General features: G+C 46.3%; 1 protein-coding gene across 1 annotated transcript in view; it reads right to left on the bottom strand.

Moving 5' to 3' along the window:
- The window catches only part of LOC123759099 (maltase-glucoamylase), a 289,988-nt gene that overhangs the window by 252,798 nt on the left and 12,321 nt on the right, over positions 1–24,869 (bottom strand). The window contains exons 4-11 of the mRNA XM_069324937.1: positions 20,410–20,581; positions 19,418–19,514; positions 18,738–18,906; positions 18,381–18,450; positions 16,369–16,521; positions 9,825–9,944; positions 8,841–8,957; positions 434–588 (exon numbers count right to left, since the gene is read on the bottom strand). Coding sequence (XP_069181038.1) covers positions 434–588; positions 8,841–8,957; positions 9,825–9,944; positions 16,369–16,521; positions 18,381–18,450; positions 18,738–18,906; positions 19,418–19,514; positions 20,410–20,581 — 1,053 coding nt within the window. The remainder of the gene's footprint in view (positions 1–433; positions 589–8,840; positions 8,958–9,824; positions 9,945–16,368; positions 16,522–18,380; positions 18,451–18,737; positions 18,907–19,417; positions 19,515–20,409; positions 20,582–24,869) is intronic.

Genomic DNA, 24,869 nt, shown 5'->3' with positions numbered 1-24,869 from the left:
CGAGCAAAGATTCCAAGCCGAATGACCACTTCCACTTCGATTCAAAAATTTAATTGTAAATAGGATACAAGTGTGAGAAATAAGTCATTGCATTAATCTAAGAACGTTGGGAAGGCGGGGCTAGGAGCATAGGTCAACCCTGGAAGCAAATCTAGGCGAGTACACTCATCCATACATATGCATACTCTCTACATTAACTCCATCATAAATACACAAAATCATCCATACATATACATACACTCGCCCACAAATACACTCAATACACGCACAAAGGGAAATTAATGGTATATAAATTACTGCCTTCGAGTGATGAATATGGACAACAGCAGTTCAGGAGCTCATGCCACCACACCTTATACCTCAGGGGTTTTCCTTGCCAATCATCCACCTTCAACTTGTCTCATTTTCGAAGCAAAGTGGAATGGCTTCTTACCTCTTTCCCTGGCCCCATGCAGTTACTGCGGCAGTGACGTAGGGAGGGTCGTCCCAGGTGGAGTTGGGGCAGGTCAGGCTCCAGGGCAGCGAACCTTCAAGCCAATTCCATGGTTGGCGCTCGTTGGTGCCGAAGTTGGCGGGCTCGTTCATGTCCTGTTGGGGTGGGGGGAGGGTTGAAGGGGTTACTCTCGGTAATGTTCTGTCAGGGGTGTTGGAGGGGGTGGGTGAGGGAGAGTTTTGTTCATGTCCTGTAGGGCATTCTTATTGTCGCCTACAAAGTGGCTCTTTGGTTTTGACAACAAGTCATTTTTGCAATCCCAATTGTCAGGTTATGCAAGAGCAGGTAAACGGCGGGATGAAACATCAGACTCAAAAGTTTCTTTCCCCCCAGAATGTTTACATTAGTTTTCATTTTCCTTCCATTTTGAGTAGGGATTTGTCCAAAAGTAGGAGTTGAGGTTTCCTAATTGAATTTGGCGATTTGAATACCATTTTATCACATTAAACAAACGTCTATCAAGCAACAGCAACAAAGCACAAGTACTGGAGATGCTGAATACGTCACCAACACCACCACTTGTAGTCCGTGGAGAGCTCCAAACACAGATTTTGTTGTTGTTTTAGCAATTCGACATAATTTGGTCAGTTAGACACTTCTCTGGCTACATTGTAAGGTTGGGAAAGACGTAGACATAGGAAATGACATCACCCCTACACCTGTCTTTCCCAAGACGTTGTATTTATATTTACATGTAGAACATGCGAATAAGTACAATAAACTAAAAACAGAAAATACAAAACACAAAAGAAAAACTTAACACAGAAGCACAATACAACCCCAAAACAAGGGAACAAACCTACAGGCCTGAAGGACCCACAACCAAACGCCCAAACACAAAGACACATAATGACACAAAACAGGAAACAGGCACAAAACAGGAAACATAAAACTTAAACACCACACATGATACAGGCCAGTCCAACACGGACCCACAAACATCAATATACAAATAAAACACCAAGACAAGATACATGATACATAAAAGTAAACAAAAGGTACATAAAATTTCATTAAAACCACAGAAACGTACAAAAACACTGGAGAAAAAACTAAAGCACATTACCACAGGGCTGATGGGCCCACAGCAAACACAACAATGGAAGGCAAAAGCATGAACACCACGCCTACACATACTTGCACTTATCCGGAAAGTCTGCAACCGGAAAATGGATGCAGTACGCCTCCTCCAATAAGCCTGATATAAAGCGGAGCAGGTTCCCAAGGGTGCGACATAACATCCGTAATCTTGGACACGAAGACATGCTTACTAGGAACCCAAATAGTGGACGGGCTCAGGGGGAGTGGCCCAACCCAGTCCCATATGTAGGTTTTCTGGTCATTAATCTCGGCTACAACGGACTGGTTACTATTGCTACTAGATTGAACTTCATCGCCAGACAAGACACCCCCCGACTGGACATCGTTGCAAGACACGACAACTCCCGACTGGACATCGTTATCCAGGCACGACACCCCCGACGGCACAACCGCACTCCCGGATGTTGCCGGTCCTCGTGTTGTCGGGGGGGGGGGGGGGTGGGGGGCCGGGGGGAGGGAACACAGTGGGCAGTACCATGCAAGGAGGCGCCACAGGGGGCAACTCCACAGGAGACACATCCAGAACAACACCCACAGGTCTGGGCACTGGCACAGCTCTCCCAACAACCTTCATCCTTCTTCAGGACCATCACAAGGCCCTGGGCCGCACCATCCGCCACAAGAGGACGAACCACCCCCCACAGTGAGGAACCCACTGCAGGAGGAGATACAGAGGCCAACTCAGAGACACCCACACTGGCGTCAGCAGCAGGCACATGAAGCTCCGCTACCACCATCACAGTCGACACTGCAGCCCCAGGAGCTACCCCATCAACATCAGCAGTCTCGAAAAAGTCCTCATCAGCTCAGGCAGAAATAGAAGAACGCTGCAAGTGGTTGGGATCCGGCTTCATGTCGTCAGAGACGGAGGCAAAACCTGAAGCACGGAAAGCACAGGGATGACGAACCTTCGCATGGCACAGGACCTCAGCAGCCGCGATGACATGGGGGACCGGCCCCAACACAGCAGGAGGCCCCGATTCCACACCATCCCTCAGCACGGCAGGTGAAAGCGGCGTGGCAGAGACAGCAGCAGCAGGCCAAGACAGAGGGGCAGGCGCAGAAGACGGAGACGACGACCGCACAGCCACCGGCGCACGAATCCCACCAGGAGCAGGCACCCCATTCGACACAGGACGTGGCACGGGAACCATGAGCTCATCCACAGACACACCCACCGGGTCCTCATCCACAGCTAGTGGCGGGAAATCCTCGTCACAAAAAAGATTAACCTGTGTGACGACATCTGCTGAGCAACCAGAAGCCAGGTGGCCCGACAACCTACAGCGGAAGTATGTGCGTGGCTGCCTTTCATAGTAGACGTGAATGTAGTAGCCCATAAGCCTCACCGAGGAAGGGATGTCCGCATGCAGCCCCATCCCCAAGGTGCGGTTACTCATCCATACGCCCAGGAGTTTCCCAGAGGAAATCATATTTAACCTCACACTCACGACAGCTTCAAACTGGCCAAAGTACCTCTTTAACAGCTCTTCCGGAAACTCAAAGGGCGCATTATGAACGCTGATGAAGGTGAGGGCACCACTTCGGTTGGAGACAACCACCGAACCAGCAGCGTCTGGTAGTTGAAATGACCACCCTTCATAGCAACGTAAAAACAGCTTGTAATCCTCTGCATCAGCAAACTACAGCCCAGTGAGACGAGACGAGCTCCACTCCATAGATGGCAGCCACGGCCACACACAGCATTTCACACATCACCAGTGCCACTACTGGGTAGTCAACCCTGCCAGTAAACCTCCAGGCCCACCGAATGAGCCCACAAAACGGGGGAAAGGTTACCCCTCATCACACAGGCCACGTCAGCAATCACACCCAGGGGGTCTGAACTCCACGCAGTATTGACAACAAATGGAGGGGCCGGGGAAAACAACCATACCCCACGACAACTCAGAGTACACTCCCAGATGGGTAAATGTTAGTTGAATCTAGAGATGTCGTTGTTGTTGTTTTAGATTTAGCTACTCAGAACGAAATGTCCATGTAGCACGGGCTATAGTGAGCCCGTAATCGAGTTCTGTAATTCGCGATAACCTTGTTACTGTGATATTTGGGTTAAAGTTTTAAATGGAGGTGGGGTTTCCTCCTTTTTCCCCGTTTCTTTTTCACTTCTGTTTTAGTGCACTGGTGCCGAGTTCCCCTGTTTTAATAACATTATCTTGGTGGCGGATATAGATGCAGAATGTTCACTAGTGTGTCCCATTCTTCAACTGGTTTTCTAATCAATGTAGTCGCTGTGGAATTTGCATCTAATGCAGCTGCTGTTGTTGGATTAATGTTGAGTTTGATGCGCAGGGCTTCAGTTGCTTCACATTCCAGTAAGTAATACAATAGTGGCGCCTATGCCTCTGTTCCACAGGATATGACACTCTTTAACTATTGGGTTTATTACCTCCCCAGCAGCACTTGTAACCAAGTCTGAGCCTGTGTATGGCTAATGCAATGTCTCTGGTACTGGAAACTGGGAGAGAGGGTAATAAGAAAAGAAAAAGGTGATGAGTAGGTAAGAGAAGAAGGTAATTATTACACTCATCCCAATCGTGCCTTTCATCCGGTTCTTATCTCTCTTCCTTTCTTGATTAATTGATGAAGATTAAGTCACCCAAGAGGTGGCACAGGAAAGAATTGCCCGTAATACCTTCTTCCAGAAATTAACTTCTTCTCTAACCTACTCCTCACCTCTTTCCATATTTATTGACCCGTTTCTTCCTCTCTTACACAGTCGACTGAGCGTCGACACACGTTGGATGCAGTGGTCCAGTCTGACACCACTCACCACAAGGAGCAGTGTGGTCACAATGTGACCCAAACGTCTTAAAGTCAGAGCTACTCCACTTGACGGTCATGCAATCGGAAGAAGCAATATTTTAAAGGTCCTGAAGGACGTTACTGGCCTCGAACCCGTTGACATTAGTCAGGAAGGTGAAGATATCGTGCTCTTCTTTTCATGTGAAGAGGAGCTAGAAAAACTCCTGACTAACGATGCCATTCTTCGTAAAGAGCACCACCTATATCCTCACTTCCCACGTCAATTCCTGGCCGGAAGAACTGTTTTTATCAGCAGGACCAGCCAGTGGATCACTGACCGACCTCAACATCATATCATGGACAATGTCGAGGACGAAAATCCAAACCTGGCTGTATTCAACTTCGAGTTCTGCAACACCGACAAAACATCAATGAAGATTACTTTCACCACCATAGCGCGGCCAACCAGGCGGCCACACAAGGAATCTACTGCTTCGGCTTAAAAATTCCACCCCACCAAATAAAAAAGGAACGATACCATGAGATCCAACAGTGCTTCAAGTGCTACGAGCTCTCGCACCCGCCCAATAAGTGTCAGCACCCTGTCCAGAAGTGCAGCCTGTGCGCACTGGACCATCACTACTCCATATGCAAGGCAACAGTCCATCGCTGCTTGCTCTGTGATGGCAATCACCCGGCAATTTCCTACTGCTGCCCTCGCAGACAGGAAAGCATCAAGGCCCAGGTTGAAGCCAAGAGAAACAACCCTTCTACCTCCTCGACCAGAGCCCCAAGCGTTCAACCCACCACCTTAGCTCTCACTAATCAACCAGAAGACTTTCCGCTCTTACCAACATGTGGCTCCTCCCAGCAGGCGACACAACCTTCTCATTGGGGACCCAAGGTCCCACAGGCTCCTTCACAGCCCCCTGAATCACGTGCAGGCATTATCCCTGGTCTTATTAGACTAGCGGAAAGGCTTGCAGGACCAGACAACCAGCGCTTTGTCAGTGAACTAAACTCATTGTACATAGACAATGGCCTGGCCCCCATCATAGCCACTGGCGTAGATCTCACTGCCTCCTCTACCACTCCGGAGACTACCACCAGGACGACCAGGTGGTCAACTTCAACACCGACTCCAGAACCGCCCATGACCCGGGCGACACAAACATAGGTAATTCCTTCTCCAGCTCCCAACACTCCTACCATCACTATCTCAGCAGCCGCGCTAGCAGACGTGCCTTTTACAAAGAATAACAGCACCACCAGCGCTCCTGAAATAGCTACAACCACCAATCAATGACACTTAAGCCCTCCGAAGGCTGCGAGGCGAAAGACAAAAACGCCCACTACGGAGGTTTCGGACTCCTCAGACGAGGAAATCACAGTAGGAGCTCCAAAACCGCCTCACAAGTACACCTACACGGTTCAAAACTTCCTCATGGAGGCCACGTCACCAAACTCCAATGACAGCATTGCCCAGCCAAAGTCGCGGGCAAAGAAAAAACGGAAAACCTAGAGGTCTACACTAATCCCACCAGTTCCATAACTGGTGTAGCCAGCCCTCCAGGCTGAAAACCATGATGAAGACCCCATCCATCGCCAGATCTCTTAGTATCAGCCACTGATATAGATAATGGCTCCAAGAGCCTCCACTTACGGGCTCACCATAGCCAGTGCTACTGGAACTTATTGTTTTGAGTAGCTGAATCTAAAACAACAACAACAACAACATCCTCTCTTAATTACGGGCTATTCATGCCTGTGCCACCTCTTGGGTGGCTTAATCTTCACCAATCAGTCACCTCTCTTAACACTCGCTACAACCTCATTCCTGTTCCACATAAGTCCACTACGGGCTTACCGTAGCCCGTGTTACTTGGAACCTTTTTTCCGAGTAGCTGAATCAAAAGACAACAATAACTTACTTTCCTAATCAGTTACAGTCCCCTCCTGTGTAATAAGGTAGGTCCACTATGGACTCACCATTGCCCGTGGTACTTGGAACTTTTGTCCGAGTAGATGAATCTAAAGCAACAACAACAACTCTTTTAGTCTTGGGTGGCTTAATCTTCATAAATCAATCCTCTCTCCACTCACTCTCACCTTGATGATGGTCCAGGACGGTCCGAAACGTCGTCGTTTCTTCTTCTGATGTGTGGTTTGGTCATCAGATCTTCAGTTATGTTATTGTGACTCATCGTCTGAATACATTTAACCTTTTTTTATACTTTTTTCATACAACGGTCAAGTTCTTGAGGATAACCGAGTTTTTCGACAATAATCTGTTAATGAAAGTTCCATGTATAATTTGTGAGGAAATGCCATATTTTAACTTAGTTGTATACAGATCTGAGATGATGAAATGGACTTTAAACATATTTAAGCTGTGTTTTTTTTAAATATCTAATTGATCCTGGGATCCTATAATCGGAGATCTTTGTAAAATTTATAGGTCTATTATCATACCTGCTGTTTGTCTATAGTCCAAACTCAATATCCTCTTAGAACTGTTCATGTAGAAACGATATATAATATGAGGGAATAACATACATTATCTTAAATTTCAGTAGTTTTAAAGTCTTAAAATGGTCTTTACAAAATTTTCACAAATTTTTTAAAGATTTAGTAAATCTTTCTGTAATTTTTTTAAATCTATGCACTTTGCCAAAATAATGCATACCGTAAAGAAGGTTAATAACTTGAAAAACTTGTTTAAAACTGCTCACTGCAGTTTTCTAATGGGGAAATTTGTATTTGAAATGGATATGCGGTATTGTATGTTGTCTATGTAGTGTACATCTTGTCGACGACAATAATTCTCTACTTTTCCTTTATGAACATTATGCATATAGAAGATACTTCTCCGTATTTGCACCCAAGATATTTTTTTTTTAAATCCCAACCCAACAGCCCCTAAGGTCTTATAATATGACTCTTATGCTTGTTTTGCATATTAAAATAGATAATTTTCGATAAATTTGGAAAAGCAAGGTATTATTAAAATCTCGATATTTTGAGATTTGACACACCTTCCTCTCTCTCTCTACCATTGTAAACATCTTGACCCAACCACTTGGCGTGGATGATAGAGCGACGGTCTCACTTCATGCAGGTCGGCGTTCAATTACCGACCATTCAAGTGATGGACACCATTCCTTCCCTCCCCTCCCTCCTTTCCCATCCCAATTCCTTATCCAAGATCCTTTCCAAGTGCTATGAAGTCGTAATGACTTGGCGCTTTTCCCTGATAGTTTCCTTCCCTTCTCTCAAATACAGACAGAAGGATGGGTGATTTAATATGTTTTGCATCCCTCCCTCCCTTCCCTTGGTAGCTATAAAAAGAGTTGTGCAGCTTAAAGAACAAATTAAGCTCAATTGTTAAAATGACAAATACGTGTGGTTGGGGGCTGCCCACGGCCTACAGGTGCTGATGGCATGTTCTGTATCCCTATCTTCCTTCAATGCGTTATGTTGTTGATCGTTGTTGATAAAATGGGATACAAATCAGTAAATTCAATTAGAAAACATGAACTTCACCTGATTGTGTATAAATTCTGTACTCATGCTGGAAAGTTACAGAAAAAATGTAAAAGAGTTAGTAGGTTTCTGATTTTTCCCACCGTTCACCCGCGCTTGGAATGTAATCCAACAGTTGGGATCACAAAAAAAGACTTTGCCAAAACGGAAACGCCATATTGTTGGTGCCAATTACACTCGTCTGTGGTGGAAAAGAAAGCCTTGTTCATGTCATGTGGGGGAAAGTTTAGTTCAAGGAATAGAGTACTGTATATAGGGTTAATAGCATACACAAAAAATACAACTGAACATGTACTCATTTTCCACCCATCCAATCTCAAATCTTTATCGCCTCCAAGTGCTATATAGTCAAACGACTTAGTGCTTTCTCCTGATAATTACCTTACACTCCAATCTACTAGTTGTACTCACAAACTATGTACTTACAATCCTCCAACCAATGTACACACAACCAAAAGTCCTGTGCATTCACAACTCGTAATTAAGCCCTTGTACACATATCCACATTCACTTACAATATATAATTAAATGAATTCAACATTCGACTGCTTGTACTCATCCAACTTCCACCTGTACCCAGAATTCACAATTCAAGTTGACTCAACCTACAACCTCAGGAACTATCCAAAACTACATGTAGACATCCCCGTACCATATGTACTTCCAACCCACTGTCACATGTGCTCACATTCAACATATACTCGCAGCCCAATGTAAGTAGAGCATAGAGCGATGGTCTCGCTTCCTGCAGGTCCGCGTTCAATCCCTGACCATCCAAGAGATTAGGCACCATTCTTTTCTTCCGTACTAGCCTAAATCCTTATCCCTTCCAAATGCTTTATAGTTGTAATAGCTTGGTGCTTTCTCCTGTTAATTACCTAATGAACTCACAACCCACTAACACACGGACTCACAACACGCTCTCACATTTACTCACAATCCAGAGTCCATCAAATTCCAGTGTTTTATGCAACTGGACTATCTCCTCCTGCCACCATTCCTTTGTTGACGTCCGGAAGAAGTCCGGAAACGCCGTCCGGTTATCTGGCCACACCTGATCCGGAGGAAAAGCGTCTTGTTTCAACAACAGAAATGACACCATCCACGAACAGTGTGCGAATTTAATCAGCTTGAAAGAAGAAACAATTATAGATTAAATTAACTTATTTTGATATTTGTTTGAGATTCGTTAAGTATTGTATTTCATTACTTACAGGTGTTTAAATACAGGAGACTAAACTGTGCGAGAGGAAAGGTGTTTTGTCGTTATAGGTGTTACATCGCTACAGGAAACACAAATTGTAACAGAATTGAAGGTGGTGACACGGGGGCAGGTTATAGTGAAGGTGGTGACACGGGGGCAGGCAATAGTGAAGGTGGTGACACGGGGGCAGGTTATAGTGAAGGTGGTGACACGGGGGCAGGCTATAGTGATGGTGGTGACACGGGGGCAGGCTATAGTGAAGGTGGTGACACGGGGCAGGCTATAGTGAAGGTGGTGACACGGGGGCAGGTTATAGTGAAGGTGGTGACACGGGGGCAGGCAATAGTGAAGGTGGTGACACGGGGGCAGGCTATAGTGAAGGTGGTGACACGGGGGCAGGCTATAGTGAAGGTGGTGACACGGGGCAGGCTATAGTGAAGGTGGTGACACGGGGCAGGCTATAGTGAAGGTGGTGACACGGGGGCAGGCAATAGTGAAGGTGGTGACACGTGGCAGGCTATAGTGAAGGTGGTGACACGGGGGCAGGTTATAGTGAAGGTGGTGACACGGGGGCAGGTTATAGTGAAGGTGGTGACACGGGGGCAGGCTATAGTGAAGGTGGTGACACGGGGCCAGGCTATAGTGAAGGTGGTGATGGGAGCGAGTAGTGAAGATGGTGACAGCGGGTACTGAATGGATGGATACTTTAAGACTCACATATCCCAGCATGATGTCGCCAGCGTTGAAGTTGTCTGCAGGGACGAGGTCCTGAGGCCACTTGATGTACACATCCTTCTGTAGAGCCCTGGCATGCACCCCGTACTCCTCTGCACTCATCTGAGGGGAGAGGCGCCCACTGGGAGATTAGAGGTGCATACAGTGAGGTGAGAGGCACCGACAGGGAAGGAAGGAAGAGTAGTGGAAAGTGAGACTACGACCGGTGGTTTATGATTTTGAGTTGGAGTGGAGTGAGGGATGTTGGAAGAGTGGAGATAGTTGAAACAGAACAAATCCTTCTCTCTCTCTCTCTCTCTCTCACTCTCTCTCTCTCTCTCTCTCTCTCTCTCTCTCTCTCTCTCTCTCTCTCTCTCTCTCTCTCTCTCTCTCTCTCTCTCTCTCTCTCTCTCTCTCTTCCCCTTCACCCCTCATGGGTCCCTCACCACTAGGTAAGGTGTTACTACCTCACTCGGGCACGCCTCTTGTGCGTACTCTGCTATTTGGACTGTGTTATTTTGTGCTTTGAGGCTCGTGATTTAGCCTTTGTGCCCCACAGTTACAGCTAGCCATACCAATTCCAGACATTCTTATCATTCCAGTGTGCATACTCGGTTATTTGCTCTTTCCTGTGTATGCTTGATTTCTCGTACTGTAGCTCTTGTGGGACCCGCCATTCCATTCAATTCCTGATAGTCATTAGTCAATTCTATTTTCAAACAGAAAGAGGGAGAGAAAGAGAGAGTGCTCAAGCATGCAAGTTCTAATAAGCTGTCAATCATACCCTGGGGAGCTTGACCCACACAATTTTATTGACTTGCATTCCACCCCATTAGTGTTTGTCCACCTCCAGCAACTGCAATTGTTTACTAGTCTTTATTATTTGTTCAATAAACAAGGTCACTATTGCAACATTAATGGGATGTATACAATGATGTTTACACATACCATTGTATGCTGGACGGTAGAGCGACAGTCTCGCTTCATGCAGGTCGACGTTCAATTCCCTACCGTCCAAGTGATTGGACACCATTCCTTACCCCGTCCCATCCCAAATCATTATTCTAACCCATTCCAAGTGCTATATTATCGTAATGGCTTGGCATTTTTCCTTCATAATTTTCTCCCTCCCTCGCACATGGTACTACTGGTACCAAGAGTCGCTAGAGGCTCTCTATGTTCGACTATAGTTTTTTTAATTGGCCGCTAGAGAGGGACACAAGTAGAGGACACAAGTGGCCTGTGTCCTAAGTCAAAGTCACTTCATAACTGCCTCTAGACTTATTTAATTATAGTGCCACCCAATGCCTAAATGTGCCAACCCATCATGTGGTTATTTTGACTATCACGTATTCGTAATGGGATACTCAATTGTACCAATATTGAGTAATAGCTCAATATTGGTACACTTTAACTCAGAAGGATTACCGAAGCACAGGCTCCGGTAAGGAGTCCAAAATGTTTTTGAGATCAGGGAGAGAAAGAAGAATGTTTAGGGGGAGATAAACGGAACAGACAGTATACAGTTTATTCACATAGATACGAGCAACAGAGGAAGGAATGAGTGACTGGTAAATTAGGGGGATGAGGGGAATATGATTACGGGTCAAAAGAGCAGTAGAGTTATGGGCCCCAGCAAAAGCTAGAAGGGGGAAAAGAGAAAGGCAAAACTATGGAAGTGAATAGGACGAGCACCAAGCTTCGGTTCCTAGAGACAGACACAAAGTGGCGAAAATTGTGTGACTAAAAGTTGGAATTTATGGAAGTTGGCATAGAAACTACAAACATTCTATTGAAGAATAGACATTCTCAAAAACAGATAACTGAAAAAAATAAGGGAAAAACAGTATATTAGATAGGATCAGGGTCAGTGAAATCAGGGCAGAGGTAAATCTAGCAAAGACGGTCAAGTCAAGGGGGTGAGAGGAAGGGCCAGAGGCAGACTAAGAAAGTCCGGAGTGGGAGGGGGCATTTGAGAGGGGCGGTCAAGGAAATCTAGGGGAGGAAGGACAGAAACAGGGAAGTGCACTTGAGTAAAGACAGCATCTGAGAGAGAGAGAGAGAAAACCAGGGACCAAAGAAATCTCCATAGCTGGGACAGGTGACTCTGCCATTGAAATGGGAGAAGATGCAGGGATACGAATTGGAGACGGAAGGCAAGGGATGTAATGATGCCTTATTTACCCACCTTAAGTAAGGTGGGTAAGTAACTTACCCACCAGGGAGGAAGAAGAAGAGGAGCCAGGTTTACGTTTCTGACATTGATAGACAGGCATATTAACAGCAATGTACTGGCCGACAGTCTCCAAAGTCTCAGCAGGAGAGGGAGAACGGGAATGGTCAACACGAAGATGGCTAGGAGAAGGATGGACATTGGCCTGGATGGACAGGTGTTGTGGAGGGCCAAAAGACAGAGGGGAGGGCTGAGAAGAATGACTGGATTGAGAAGGAAAGGAAGGCACAGTAGACAGTGAAGACTGGTAAGGGAGAATCATCAGGTGGGCAACCATGGGAGAGACCCCTCAGTTCCAGAATACAAAACACCAAGAGGTGGGGGTGAAGGTGCGGGATCCAAGGCCTGGTAGCGGTTGTGTTGCGGAATAGAGAGGGTAGAAGAGGGCGAGAAGAAGTGGAATAGAACTCACATGACATGCCAGAGAAATAGAAGAGACAGCGAACCTGGCGTCTGGCCCCAGGGAAAGAAACGATCGTGATGTTTCAAATTGATGATGGCTTCCTTAAATTTGTAGTGTACACATGTGCGGCAGAAGGCAGGGTGGGTGTCACTGCAATTTATGCAGTGAGCTTGGGAAGAAGAGCACTGTGTTAGAATAACCCGAGTCTCCACACAAGGGGCATAGTGCACCTTACTTGTGCACTTCAAGGGACCACTCCCAAATCTCCAGCACCTATTGCAGAATCGAGGAGAGGGGATGTACTCCTGAACGGAGCATCTAGCACCTGCAAGAATTAGGGAAGATTAAAGGGACCTATCAAAAGTGAGTTTTACTATGCGAAGAGGTTGACAACGACGACCGTGAGGGGGTCGAGTGAACATATCAATCTAGAGGATAGATTACCCTTGGGCCTCAAGGATGTATTTAATATCCTGATGGCAGTCTGAGGCAGTCTCCCGCACCAGTAGCCACATGGTGCGGGAGAATAACTGTGCAAATGCTGGCTTTTAACTGGGCATTTTTAGAGAGCCTAAATGAGGTCTCACCATTGCAAGACAATGAAGCCAAACAGTTGGCTGCTTCTTGAGAAGTGGCTGCAACTAACTACATGTGTTCCAGTACAAGTGGGGTTAAAAGTGACAAAGGTATTCACTGAATCAACTAGGTATTTTTGGATGAATGAATCTGGACGTGTATGATCATCATGACCGAAATCAAAATATTTAGTCCAGTTTGTAGGACCAAACAAATCCTTGAATGTAATAGATTGGGAAGGAGGCATTCATGTTCGAGTGTGTAGGCGACGGCGCCGAGCACCTCAAGTAAGAAAAGGCGCATTTGTCACAACGAGGGTTGGAGCTGCTCCAGGGGATGAGGTGGTCACCAATTGCGGCTCGGGGCTCAACCCTGCTACAGAGATGGGAAGGGAGCAGAAACGGTCAGTCGGGGGAGTCAGAGTCAAAGCTACATTGGGCCCAGCTTGGTCAAGGCCCAATGTAGCAGGGGCTACAGAGCCTGGCCTTCCATCACTATCAGACTCAGGGGTCTGGCCACCCACCCCATGAGTTAGAGAAGTTAAATGAAGGTAAAATATCGGCATAGAACTAACATAATATAATTTAATATATTAAATATAATATAACGACTGAGCCCCCATACTCACCATGAATCCATAATTAGGACAGGACAGGGCACCTGACAAGACCACTTACCAGTATGAAAGGCTTCTATTCCCAGGGGAGCATCGTGGATATATTCCCCGCCACCTTAAAAATCGTCAGTCCGTTGAGATCGGGCTCAGCAACGAAGACAGAGTTTAACATAAAAGTTTTCCCTCGCTCAACCACGTCAGGTACTACAGTTCTACGAGTGAGAGTGTGTCTTTTCAATCACCCGACGTCAAAACAGGAGAAGATAACGGAAACAATATTCAAGAACAGCACCAAATCGGCTGGAAGTTACAATCAGAAAGTAGAGGAGGTGGGGAAGAAAAATGAAAAATGAGGAAGAGGGAAAAGAAACCAGCAAAAGTAATAAAGATAGCAGCAGGAGCATAAGGCTTCAAAAGGACAGGACAAGCTGTCCAATGGAGCATCACGTTCCAACAGCTGCCCACCAAGCCCCTTCACCACGACAAAGGGCTGGAGTGAGAAGGGGTGCAAGTCGATCTACAATTAACCTATTACCCGTAAATTACGAGATAAATAATAAATTTAAAGATTCGTATCTTTAATTCCACATTAAAGGTGTGAATGGACGCCTGCTAGATCTGTTTTGTGCGGCCTTATAACTGGCCATGAATTAATGGAAGATGGTGGTGTCACGGTTATAGAAGTTGCTAAAAATGTCTATTGTAAATTGGTTATCGCAGAGCATGTTCAAATCTGCAGTTGTGTATTTTAACGAGATTATAGTCAAAAGTAACTTTATTCTTATTCTGGTCATATATAAAGCTGCTACCAACTATTTCCGGTTGTAAAGTGCAGTGGAAGGAGAGAGTCACTTTTTTTTTTACCTGGTCACTTAAGTAAAATTGAAGCTGTATATTTCGCCAATGAAATATATTTCGGAATATATTTGAATATAATATATTTGAAATATATTATATTTAAATTATAATATAAATATATGAAGTATATTTCGCCAACCAGAACAAAACCAGGGAATAACGGGTATAAAAATAAAAGGAAATGAGCACTTGCTTCAAACTAATGTTGGATTTTACACACACACATCAGTTAGATAATATTTTTTTGGGATAATGTGGACATTAGAGCTCGTCTTGAACTTAAAACGGACAAGTGGATTATACGCAGCGATAATGAATATGCAAATGTTATAAATAATATTAAGCTTGGACGTTGTGGATTGACCGAGTCACGCCTCACCCAGCTGGCTTATAAGCCATCAATAAGGCCACGACACAGAATAACTTACCTATTACGTATCCATTCGACAAAACCCAATGTAAAAACGTATATACTGGGATATGAACAATGAGAAATTACACTGGACCAACCCTGTGGAACAGTACACCAGAGTGGCAGTATATATATACAGCCTGTCCTCCCAAGGTTTCCCAACGTCAGGACACTGAAGTACTAAAGTGCTCTTATTTACCAGAGGACCCAAAAAAGAAAACGGGACAGTATGTAAATTTGGCTAGCGCTACCATTTTCTAATACAAAATTTTTTGGCCTTGGGTACAGTATACGTCAAAATGCGACGTTCTGTTAGGATGACCGGTTGGATATACAGCTACTCAAGATTTGGAGACTATGTTTAGAGTATATAATCGTATTCTGCTTTACTTGGAAAACAGTCAATTTATCAATGCATTATTAATTTAGAACAGTACAAATGTTATTAATATGGCATGGGACTTCCCTCAAAATTAAATTACACCCTGTTATAGGTCTTAAGAGTGGACAATGACAGCATATTAATTTGTGATACATATGTGAATGGGCGAACTATACTAGCCTTTAATTTACAACAAGAAGTTATAAGAGACACAATGCCCCAGGAAGCCTCCTGACATCTGAGAATTATCCTGCAATTTAAAATGAGTGTTACTCTTAATAACATCTTTGTACTATATGGTGCTGGTACAGGAGTACTAAATATTAGCCCCGAGAGTACAGTAATCTATGATGAGAGGGGGGGAGGGGTTATGAACATAAATTGTTTGGAATCAATGAAGCAGTAACCAACATCTTGGGTGAAAAAGTAAAGTACCTCGGGTGTCATCTAGCCAATGACGTAAGCGGGATTATACAAAAGTTTGTAGGAGACCTGTGGCGTTTGTCGTTAATACGTTGCAGCCCAAAGTGAAGGGAGAGGCGCCCAAAGTGAAGGGAGAGGAGCCCAAAGTGAAGGGAGAGGAGCCCAAAGTGAAGAGAGAGGAGTTGATGGTTGTTACAACGTACCCCTATAACCCGCCTCAGTGATGGAGAGCTCTTAACTACCCTGCAGGTTGGTACAGACATCTGTCCATGGAGGGTAGACTTAAATGTGAATGTGCAAGTTAACACTATAACCGATTATATGACAATTATAGAAAATAGACCCATCCATCAGCTTCGCTCACTCACCCCGCTGACCACAAAACTCACCCATGGCGTTGCTGTTGAGCCAAAGAACAACGTGGGCGCTGCCGTCGGCACAGTTCAAGAAGCCTACTTGCCCTTTCATCATCTACCACAAACTTTTAAAAGTGCTAAAACACCACTGTAATGATTGAACAAAAATACTGCCTTTCAAAGTCACATTAAAATACTTGTTGCAGAATACCTCATGCAACTGCTGCAAATCTGCAACTTGCAACAGACATCTCCACTCTACACACTGAAAACTGGTGATGAACTGACCTCAGCGTTGATGGCCGGGTCAAGAATGATGATAAAGCGGAGCCCCTGACCCTTGACCTGTCTGATATACTCCGGGAGGCCGGCGAAGCTGATATTATCGTAGGTGAAGTCCATACGACGGTCCATGTGGTCGATGTCAGCGTACTGGACGTCCTGGAGGGTGAAGAGCGTCGTGCAAAGTATTAAAAGGGAGTTTTTTGCGTTTATTATTGAAGCAAAGACCTTAAATGTCGCCGCGCGTGTTCGTCAAGAGAGTAATGATTGTATGCATGGAATCACTTTTGGGTCTTTGTTTGGAGGACGAGCTGACGTATTTATGATCAAAACAAGATCCAACCCGTTTTCCAAACAAAGATCCAAAAGTGATTCCATGCACCCGCCATACCCCCTATTTATGAATGAAAAACGGTTTACACACGACTCACAACTGATGACGTTCGAACACTTCCGGAACACGTGCTTCACTGACGAATTTTGTTTGAACCAAAATGCAGTAAATGCTATGCACAATATGCTAATATACTATAATATTAATTTATATTTGAGAAAATTCCCGTTTTGAATGAACAGCATGTACAAATTTATGACTGCGTCTGTGGGGTCGACTGCTGGAAGTAATGGACTCGAGTCGAGGACGGGTTGACAAGATCGCAGAAAACTTGTTTATAATGAGTGGGTCATAGAGGCGGCAAGGGGAAAATATATTAAAAAGTATAAAGGACACATGAAATGAACACTGAAGAGGAATGTACTGTAATTAACAAACACGGAAGTACAGGAATATGTTGTGGAGAATCTCTGCCCTGGAGAGTTTGTTGTTGTGGAGTAGCCGGCGTGTATGCTGAAGGTGGCCCGGGCCAGGCGTGTATGCTGAAGGTGGCCCGGGCCAGGCGTGTATGCTGAAGGTGGCCCGGGCCAGGCGTGTATGCTGAAGGTGGCCCGGGCCAGGCGTGTATGCTGAAGGTGGCCCGGGCCAGGCGTGTATGCTGAAGGTGGCCCGGGCCAGGCGTGTGTGCTGAAGGTGGCCCGGGCCAGGCGTGTATGCTGAAGGTGGCCCGGGCCAGGAGTGTATGCTGAAGGTGGCCCGGGCCAGGCGTGTATGCTGAAGGTGGCCCGGGCCAGACGTGTATGCTGAAGGTGGCCCGGGCCAGGCGTGTATGCTGAAGGTGGCCCGGGCCAGACGTGTATGCTGAAGGTGGCCCGGGCCAGGAGTGTGGGCTGAAGGTGGCCCGGGCCAGGCGTGTATGCTGAAGGTGGCCCGGGCCAGACGTGTATGCTGAAGGTGGCCCGGGCCAGGAGTGTGGGCTGAAGGTGGCCCGGGCCAGGCGTGTATGCTGAAGGTGGCCCGGGCCAGGTGTGTGGGCTGAAGGTGGCCCGGGCCAGGCGTGTATGCTGAAGGTGGCCCGGGCCAGGCGTGTATGCTGAAGGTGGCCCGGGCCAGGCGTGTATGCTGAAGGTGGCCCGGGCCAGGAGTGTGGGCTGAAGGTGGCCCGGGCCAGGTGTGTGTATTGAAGGTGGCCCGGGCCAGGTGTGTGGGCTTGAAGGTGGCCCGGGCCAGGTGTGTGGGCTTGAAGGTGGCCCGGGCCAGGTGTGTGTACCGAAGGTAGCCCGGGCCAGGCGTGTATGCTGAAGGTGGCCCGGGCCAGGAGTGTGGGTCTGGGGTGAAGTGGGCTTGAAGGGGTGTAGTGAGAGAGGTAGAGGTGTACCTGGCGGCGACACAGGCGAGTGTTGGGGTAGTGTGCGGGAGACTCACCTGCGGCAGGCCGTGACGGCGGGTGCGGGAGACTCACCTGCGGGAGGCCATGACGGCGGGTGCGGGAGACTCACCTGCGGGAGGCCACGACGGCGGGTGCGGGAGACTCGCCTGCGGCAGGCCACGACGGCGGGTGCGGGAGACTCACCTGCGGGAGGCCATGACGGCGGGTGCGGGAGACTCACCTGCGGCAGGCCACGACGGCGGGTGCGGGAGACTCACCTGAGGGAGGCCATGACGGCGGGTGCGGGAGACTCACCTGCGGGAGGCCGTGACGGCGGGTGCGGGAGACTGCGGCCTTCAGTGTGTCCAGGCTGTTGTAGCCGTATCTGTGAGGGGGAGACGGAAGCATTAGAGTTCAGAGGGAAATTAATGCGGGGGAGAGGAATGAGAGAACTGAAAAGTGAAAGGAATGAGAAAAATAAGAAGGGGAAAATGGAGAAATATGATGGGACAAGACAGAAAGGTCAAGAGAAACGGGAGAGTGAACAGATAAACATCGAAGTCCTGTGAATTCCCGAGATCAATCCTGTGTAACACACAACCTCATCCCTTATGGTCCAGTCATTGCTCTTCAAGGTCCAGTTCTGGCTCCAGAAGGTCCGCAGAACCTCACCTGCAGAGTTGGAAGCCGAGGGCCCAGTAGGGCGGGAGGGCGGGAAGCCCCACCACCTGTGCGTACTGCTGCAGCGCCTCCCTAGGGCTGGGGCCCATGAAGAAGTACAGGTCCATGATGCCCCCGATGGCCCTCAAGGTCAGGCCCGGCAAGGGCATCGTCTCGGCCTCTGAAGCGGAAGGCGAGTGAGCCAAATGTGTTGTGTAAAGGGAGGTGAAAAACAATTATGAAACGTCCTGACACTACGAACCCCAGCTCCCCCCCCCCCTCGCATCATAAGTATGTTTTAGGCTGTGTTTACCCATTACTATCCAACTCATCCATCCGTCACACCCATTTCTCAGATTATTCAACTCAAAGTTTGATCCAACTTATTCATAACAAATTCCCTCAACTCGTTTACTCATTTAAAATTATGAATACATTAATTTCATTCATTGTGTGTATAAGTTTTCCCTATTAACTTCCTGCAGTTGATGGTTGTTACAACGTACCCCTATAACCCGCCTCAGTGATGGAGAGCTCTTAACTACCCTGCAGGTTGGTACAGACATCTGTCCATGGAGGGTAGACTTAAATGTGAATGTGCAAGTTAACACTATAACCGATTATATGACAATTATAGAAAATAGACCCATCCATCAGCTTCGCTCACTCACCCCGCTGACCACAAAACTCACCCATGGCGTTGCTGTTGAGCCAAAGAACAACGTGGGCGCTGCCGTCGGCCTCCACGACCAGGTACATGGGATGAGCGCCGTATAGGTTCTCTCCCACCTGCACAGACAACAGTGTGTGTTAGGGGGGGGGGAGGAACTGAACACACTCAGGCTGGCCCTCGCTAAATTGGCTTCCTGGTTGTTCAAGGTGACAATCAAGACTGAACAATGGTGTTTCTTCTATGGCATAATGGCGTCGTTTCCGCCATGTCGGGGACAGGGAGCCTGTAAGACTTATTTATAGTGTTCCTGGACGAGTAATGAGCTCGTGCGGAATACCACCCACGACAGTGACCTAACCCCCCCCCCCCCCCCTTCCCTAGGTATCAGTTTACTGCTAGGTGAATAGAGGCATTAGGTGTTGTGGTCATCAAGGTGCTACTATATGCCAGTATTATCTCTAGTCCTGTAGCCTAGTTTCCTATTCCCATTCTCTTATCTCCTATATTCCTTCCCCCCACCTCACCTCCCTCCTTTGCCCTGCCCTCTCTTCCTCTGCTCCCTAATTTTTATCGATGACTTGCATTCGTTCCCTGCCTCTTTCCTTTGCTAGTCCTCTTATGTGAAGACGCGGGTTCGAATCCTGGACAGAGCGAGACGCTTCGGCACCGTTCATTCACTCCCCCCCCCCCATGATCCCTCAGTAGTCATTAGCGACCCGTATGTAAGACAATTCTCGGATCTTCTGGGAAGAACGGGTCGGCGAGTACCCTAAAGCCTCTCACATCCAACATAAAATTCCATGAAAATATCCAGGATATTCGACTCGTATTCCTTTTTTTCTTTTCCCCAATTTCCATTTCACTTTCTCCCTATTTATCCACATCCCCTTTTCCCCTATATTCTAATCTATATTTCCACGCACTCTCTTGCTTCCTCTGTCAGCTCAACCCATGATCTACTCCAGCATTCTTACCTTTCACTCACCCCAATACATAGCCCCCCACACTCACCCCTGCAGGAGGCTGGTCTCTAGCGAACATGGGCCAGGTGAGGTAGTTGAGGTTGTGCCTGAGGGTGGGGTGGGCGGACTCCCCCAGCCCGTAGAGGTTGGACGAGGCCAGTCTGGTCGACACCTGCAGGAACTGGTCGGCGTATGTCAAGCCGCCGACGCTCGTGTCGAAGCTGTAAACAGTAAGGATCAAATGGTATTGTTCATTTGTGGTTAGTTAAAGTTTCGGGGTTACTAGAGAGTTGGAGCTTGAACTTACACCAGACTTGAAACTTAGAACTGAAGCTACATGTGGAAAATTCCATTAACTATATCAATATTATAATCTAAGAACTGGACTATTTCTATATCACACATCTACTGAATCCTACATCAGATTCATTATCTTGTATTATACATCATATTAACATCCTATATCTATTGATCTATTAAATCAGTCTCGATCCTACATGTCACGTCCACCATTGCGCCTTCTGGATGCCTACATCACTTTGTTCATGTATCGTAAAGGATCTAGAAGCGTTAATAAGAAGTTGTCTTAATTACAATTAATTAGATCCAGATCCACTGCTTACATCCAGAGTGAACGCATGTGACGGTGCTTGAAACTTTCAACAAGTAAGTAATTATCAAAAGAGAAGGCACCAAACCGTGAAGGCTATGTAGCACCATCAAATGCGCAGAATAATCAGAGGGCGCTAAATATCACCAAGGATGCCAATACGAGAACAAAAACGCATAAGGCGAACGATATCAAAAGTATCCGAGTCACTAAGAATTCTATTGAGGTACAGGCGACCGCGAGGGGCGGTCGGAAAGCAAAACACACGCTCGTCCTGGAAGTCAGGACATTCAAGAAGGACATGCACGACCGTAAGAGGGACAATGCAACTAGGACAATAAGAAGCAGGGCGGCGCTCCATCAGGTGACTATGGGTTAAGCGAGTATGGCCAATACGCAACCTCGCCAGAGCTGTTTCCCATCGCCGGTTACGGTGGTAGGAGGACGGCCACGAGGAAACACAACATTTAAGAGTACGTAGTTTGTTACCAGTAACAGACAACCAAGAAGCCTGCCAACGGGTAAGGATGGAGGAATGGATAACCGGGTAAAAGTCGGAATATGGAATACCTTTACGAGAGATGGGACAAGAGCGGACAGCTTCCTTGGCGGCAGCATCCGCACGCTCATTTAAAGACACACCAATATGGCTGGGAACCCAACAAAACTCAACCGACTTAAATTTACTGTGAACAAGAAAAAGCTAATGCTGGATCTCGACAACCACTGGATGAACCGGATTAAAGGACCCAAGAGTCATGAGGGCACTACGAGAGTCAACAACAACTACAAAGGAAGACTGACAACGAGAAAGCAGGAGACGAAGAGCATAGAGAATAGCATGAAGCTCCGCTGTAAAGATGCTAGTCTCCGGAGGAAGCGACATATATAAGTGCGATCATGAAGAAAAACAGTAGCCAACACCGTCCTCAGACTTAGACCCATCGGTGAAGACAGAAACGGAGCAGGAGTGAGAAGAAAAGTGCTCAAGGAAAAGGCGTTTTAGAACCGTAGGAGGGGTAAAAGCTTTAGTGATACGGGTCAAGGATGTACAAAACCGCGGAAGGGGGACTCTCCACGGGGGCAAAGAAGGAACAACACGAGGAGAAACATTAGATATACGAACGGAAAGAGAATCCTGTAGGCGAGATAACCGGACAGAAAGAGGGAGGTGGTGAAGAGGAACAGGAACCGCAGGAGGGGTAAAAGTTAAAGCACGACAGAGGCGAGAGGAAGGATGTTGTAAGGACCGCGCAAGATAGCGAAGACAGTAGCGATCACGGCGGTCCTGGAGAGACAGGAAGCCAGTGTCAACATACAAGCTAAGGACGGGAGTCGAACGAAAGGCACCAGAACTGAGGCGCAACCCAGTATGGTGCAAAGCATCAAGACGGCGAAGAGTAGAAGGAGAAGCAGACGAGTAAGCAGGGCAACCATAATCGAGCTTAGACAGGACGAGAGAGGAATGTAAAGCAAGGAGAGTGCGCCTATCTGCCCCCCAAGAAGTATGGGACAATACCCGAGAAACTTTCAACAAGACTATACCACACAGGTATAGTCCTGTGTACACCCACACAGGACGACATGGACAAACTGGTGGAACAGTTTAGAAAATGGCTACTAAAGTTCAACTCAGGAAAGTGTAAAGTACTGAAATTAGGCGAAGGGAGCAGAAGGCTGAACACAAGTACCAACTGGGAGGTGATATCCTGCAAGAGTCAAATAGGGAAAAATATCTCGGGGTTGATATCACACTGAACCTGTCCCCAGACATCAAAGGATATCATCAGCGGCATATGCTAGACTGGCCAACATAAGAACTGCCTTTAGAAACTTGAGTAAGAAATCGTTCAGGACCTTGTATACCACTTATGTCAGACCAATCCTGGAATATGCAGCTCCAGCCTGGAATCCATACCTAGTTAAACACAAGACAAAGTTAGAGAAGATTCAGAGGTATGTCACAAGACTAGTCTCAAAACTGAGAGGTATGAGCTACGAGGAAAGGCTAAAGGAGCTGATCCTCACATCCCTGGAAAACAGAAGAATAAGGGGAGACATGATAACCACCTACAAAATTCTCAGGGGAATTAACAGGGTGGACAATCTCTTCAGCACGGGTGGGACACGAACAAGGGGACACAGGTGGAAACTTAGTACCCGAATGAGCCACAGAGACATTAGAAAGAATTTTTTCAATGTCAGAGTAGTTAATAAATGGAATGCATTGAGTAATGATGTGGTGGAAGCAGACTTCATACACAGTTTCAAATGTAGATATGATAGAGCCCAGTAGGCTCAAGAATCTGTACACCAGTTGATTGACAGTTGAGAACGGGGACCAATGAGCCAGAGCTCAATCCCCCGGAAGTTGAACTAGGTAAGTACACAAACTAATCTTAATCCCAGTGATAGTATACTAAAATAGTTCCCTACGATATTCAAAGAGGTGTTGTACTATAAATCAGGACAAATTACTGATACCTTTATCTAAATACGAGTGTAGTGTGTGGCTCGCCACGTGTGGTGGCTCGCCACGTGTGGTGGCTCACCACAACAACCACCACATCATCATAATCCAAGATGAATGCTAGTGTATCCAACCTGCAGCAATGATGTTATATCATCAAAATACTGTGCCTTATCTCACCGAGAGAAATATAATCTGGCAACTTGTCAGATGGGCATCGGTTCTTAATTTGGGATAAGTATTGAGTGTAAAGTGTAAATTGCCCAATTGCATGCAGCGGGGAAACTCCCCATTATCCAGTAAGCATTAGTCTTTATCTTTTTCATTTAATTTGAATATATGTATTAATATCTGCATATATAATTCATCATTATAACTTATCAATTGCTATCACAGTAATTAGTTTATCAATTGCTATACCAGTTATCATTAATTTATAATTTTTACAATCATATCAGCATATAAATCTTGCTTGAATCATATATTTATTTGTTATATATTTACTAGTATAATTTCATTATTGGCTGCAATATTCTTAGAGCTGAACTAGACTGTGTATTGTTTAGACCTTTTGATTCTAGAACAGAACCTGTAATTACAGTCTTTGTTCTGTGTTTATCATTTAAACCATTGTATAAAAACAATGCTGTTGTGTTGAAATGCCTGCAAGGTACATTGTGTTTCTACAATCAATAACTTTGATCTCCCATAAGAAACTGTACCTGCTAATTACAGCCATTTACCTGCATTAAAGGAAAAGAGAGGAACTGCTGGCTTTACAACCCAGCTAAGGGAAGGGAACTATCAGAAGAAAGCGCCAAGCCATTACGACTATATAGCACTGGGAAGGGGTCAAGATAAGGATTTAGGATGGGACACGGGGCAAGGAATGGTGCCCAAATCCACTTGGATGGTCGGGGATTGAACGCCGACCTGCATGAAGCGAGACCGTCGCTCTACCGTCCAGTCCAAGTGGTTGGACACAACCCAGCTTAGGACTTATCAGTTTTTTTATTTGGCAGACATATTTTAAAGTAGCTTATATTAATATCTAGTCCATTCAATTTTCCTCATTCATCTATTACTGGCATTTCCCCCACATTACAGGAGGATTGAAGCCACATGTTACAGGACTGAAGTCACATGTTACAGGAGGAATGAAGCCACATGTTACAGGAGGATTGAAGCTACATGTTACAGGAGGATTGAAGCCACATGTTACAGGAGGATTGAAGCCACATGTTACAGGAGGATTGAAGCCACATGTTACAGGAGGATTGAAGCCACATGTTACAGGAGGATTGAAGCCACATGTTACAGGAGGATTGAAGCCACGTGTTACAGGAGGACTGAAGTCACATGTTACAGGAGGACTGAAGTCACATGTTACAGGATTGTCATAAGAGCGTATAAACTAGGGGTTGCAAAA

The sequence above is a fragment of the Procambarus clarkii genome, chromosome 15, assembly GCF_040958095.1.
Source record: "Procambarus clarkii isolate CNS0578487 chromosome 15, FALCON_Pclarkii_2.0, whole genome shotgun sequence".
Lineage (NCBI taxonomy): Eukaryota > Metazoa > Arthropoda > Malacostraca > Decapoda > Cambaridae > Procambarus > Procambarus clarkii.
This window is presented reverse-complemented; position numbering and strand designations above follow the sequence as displayed.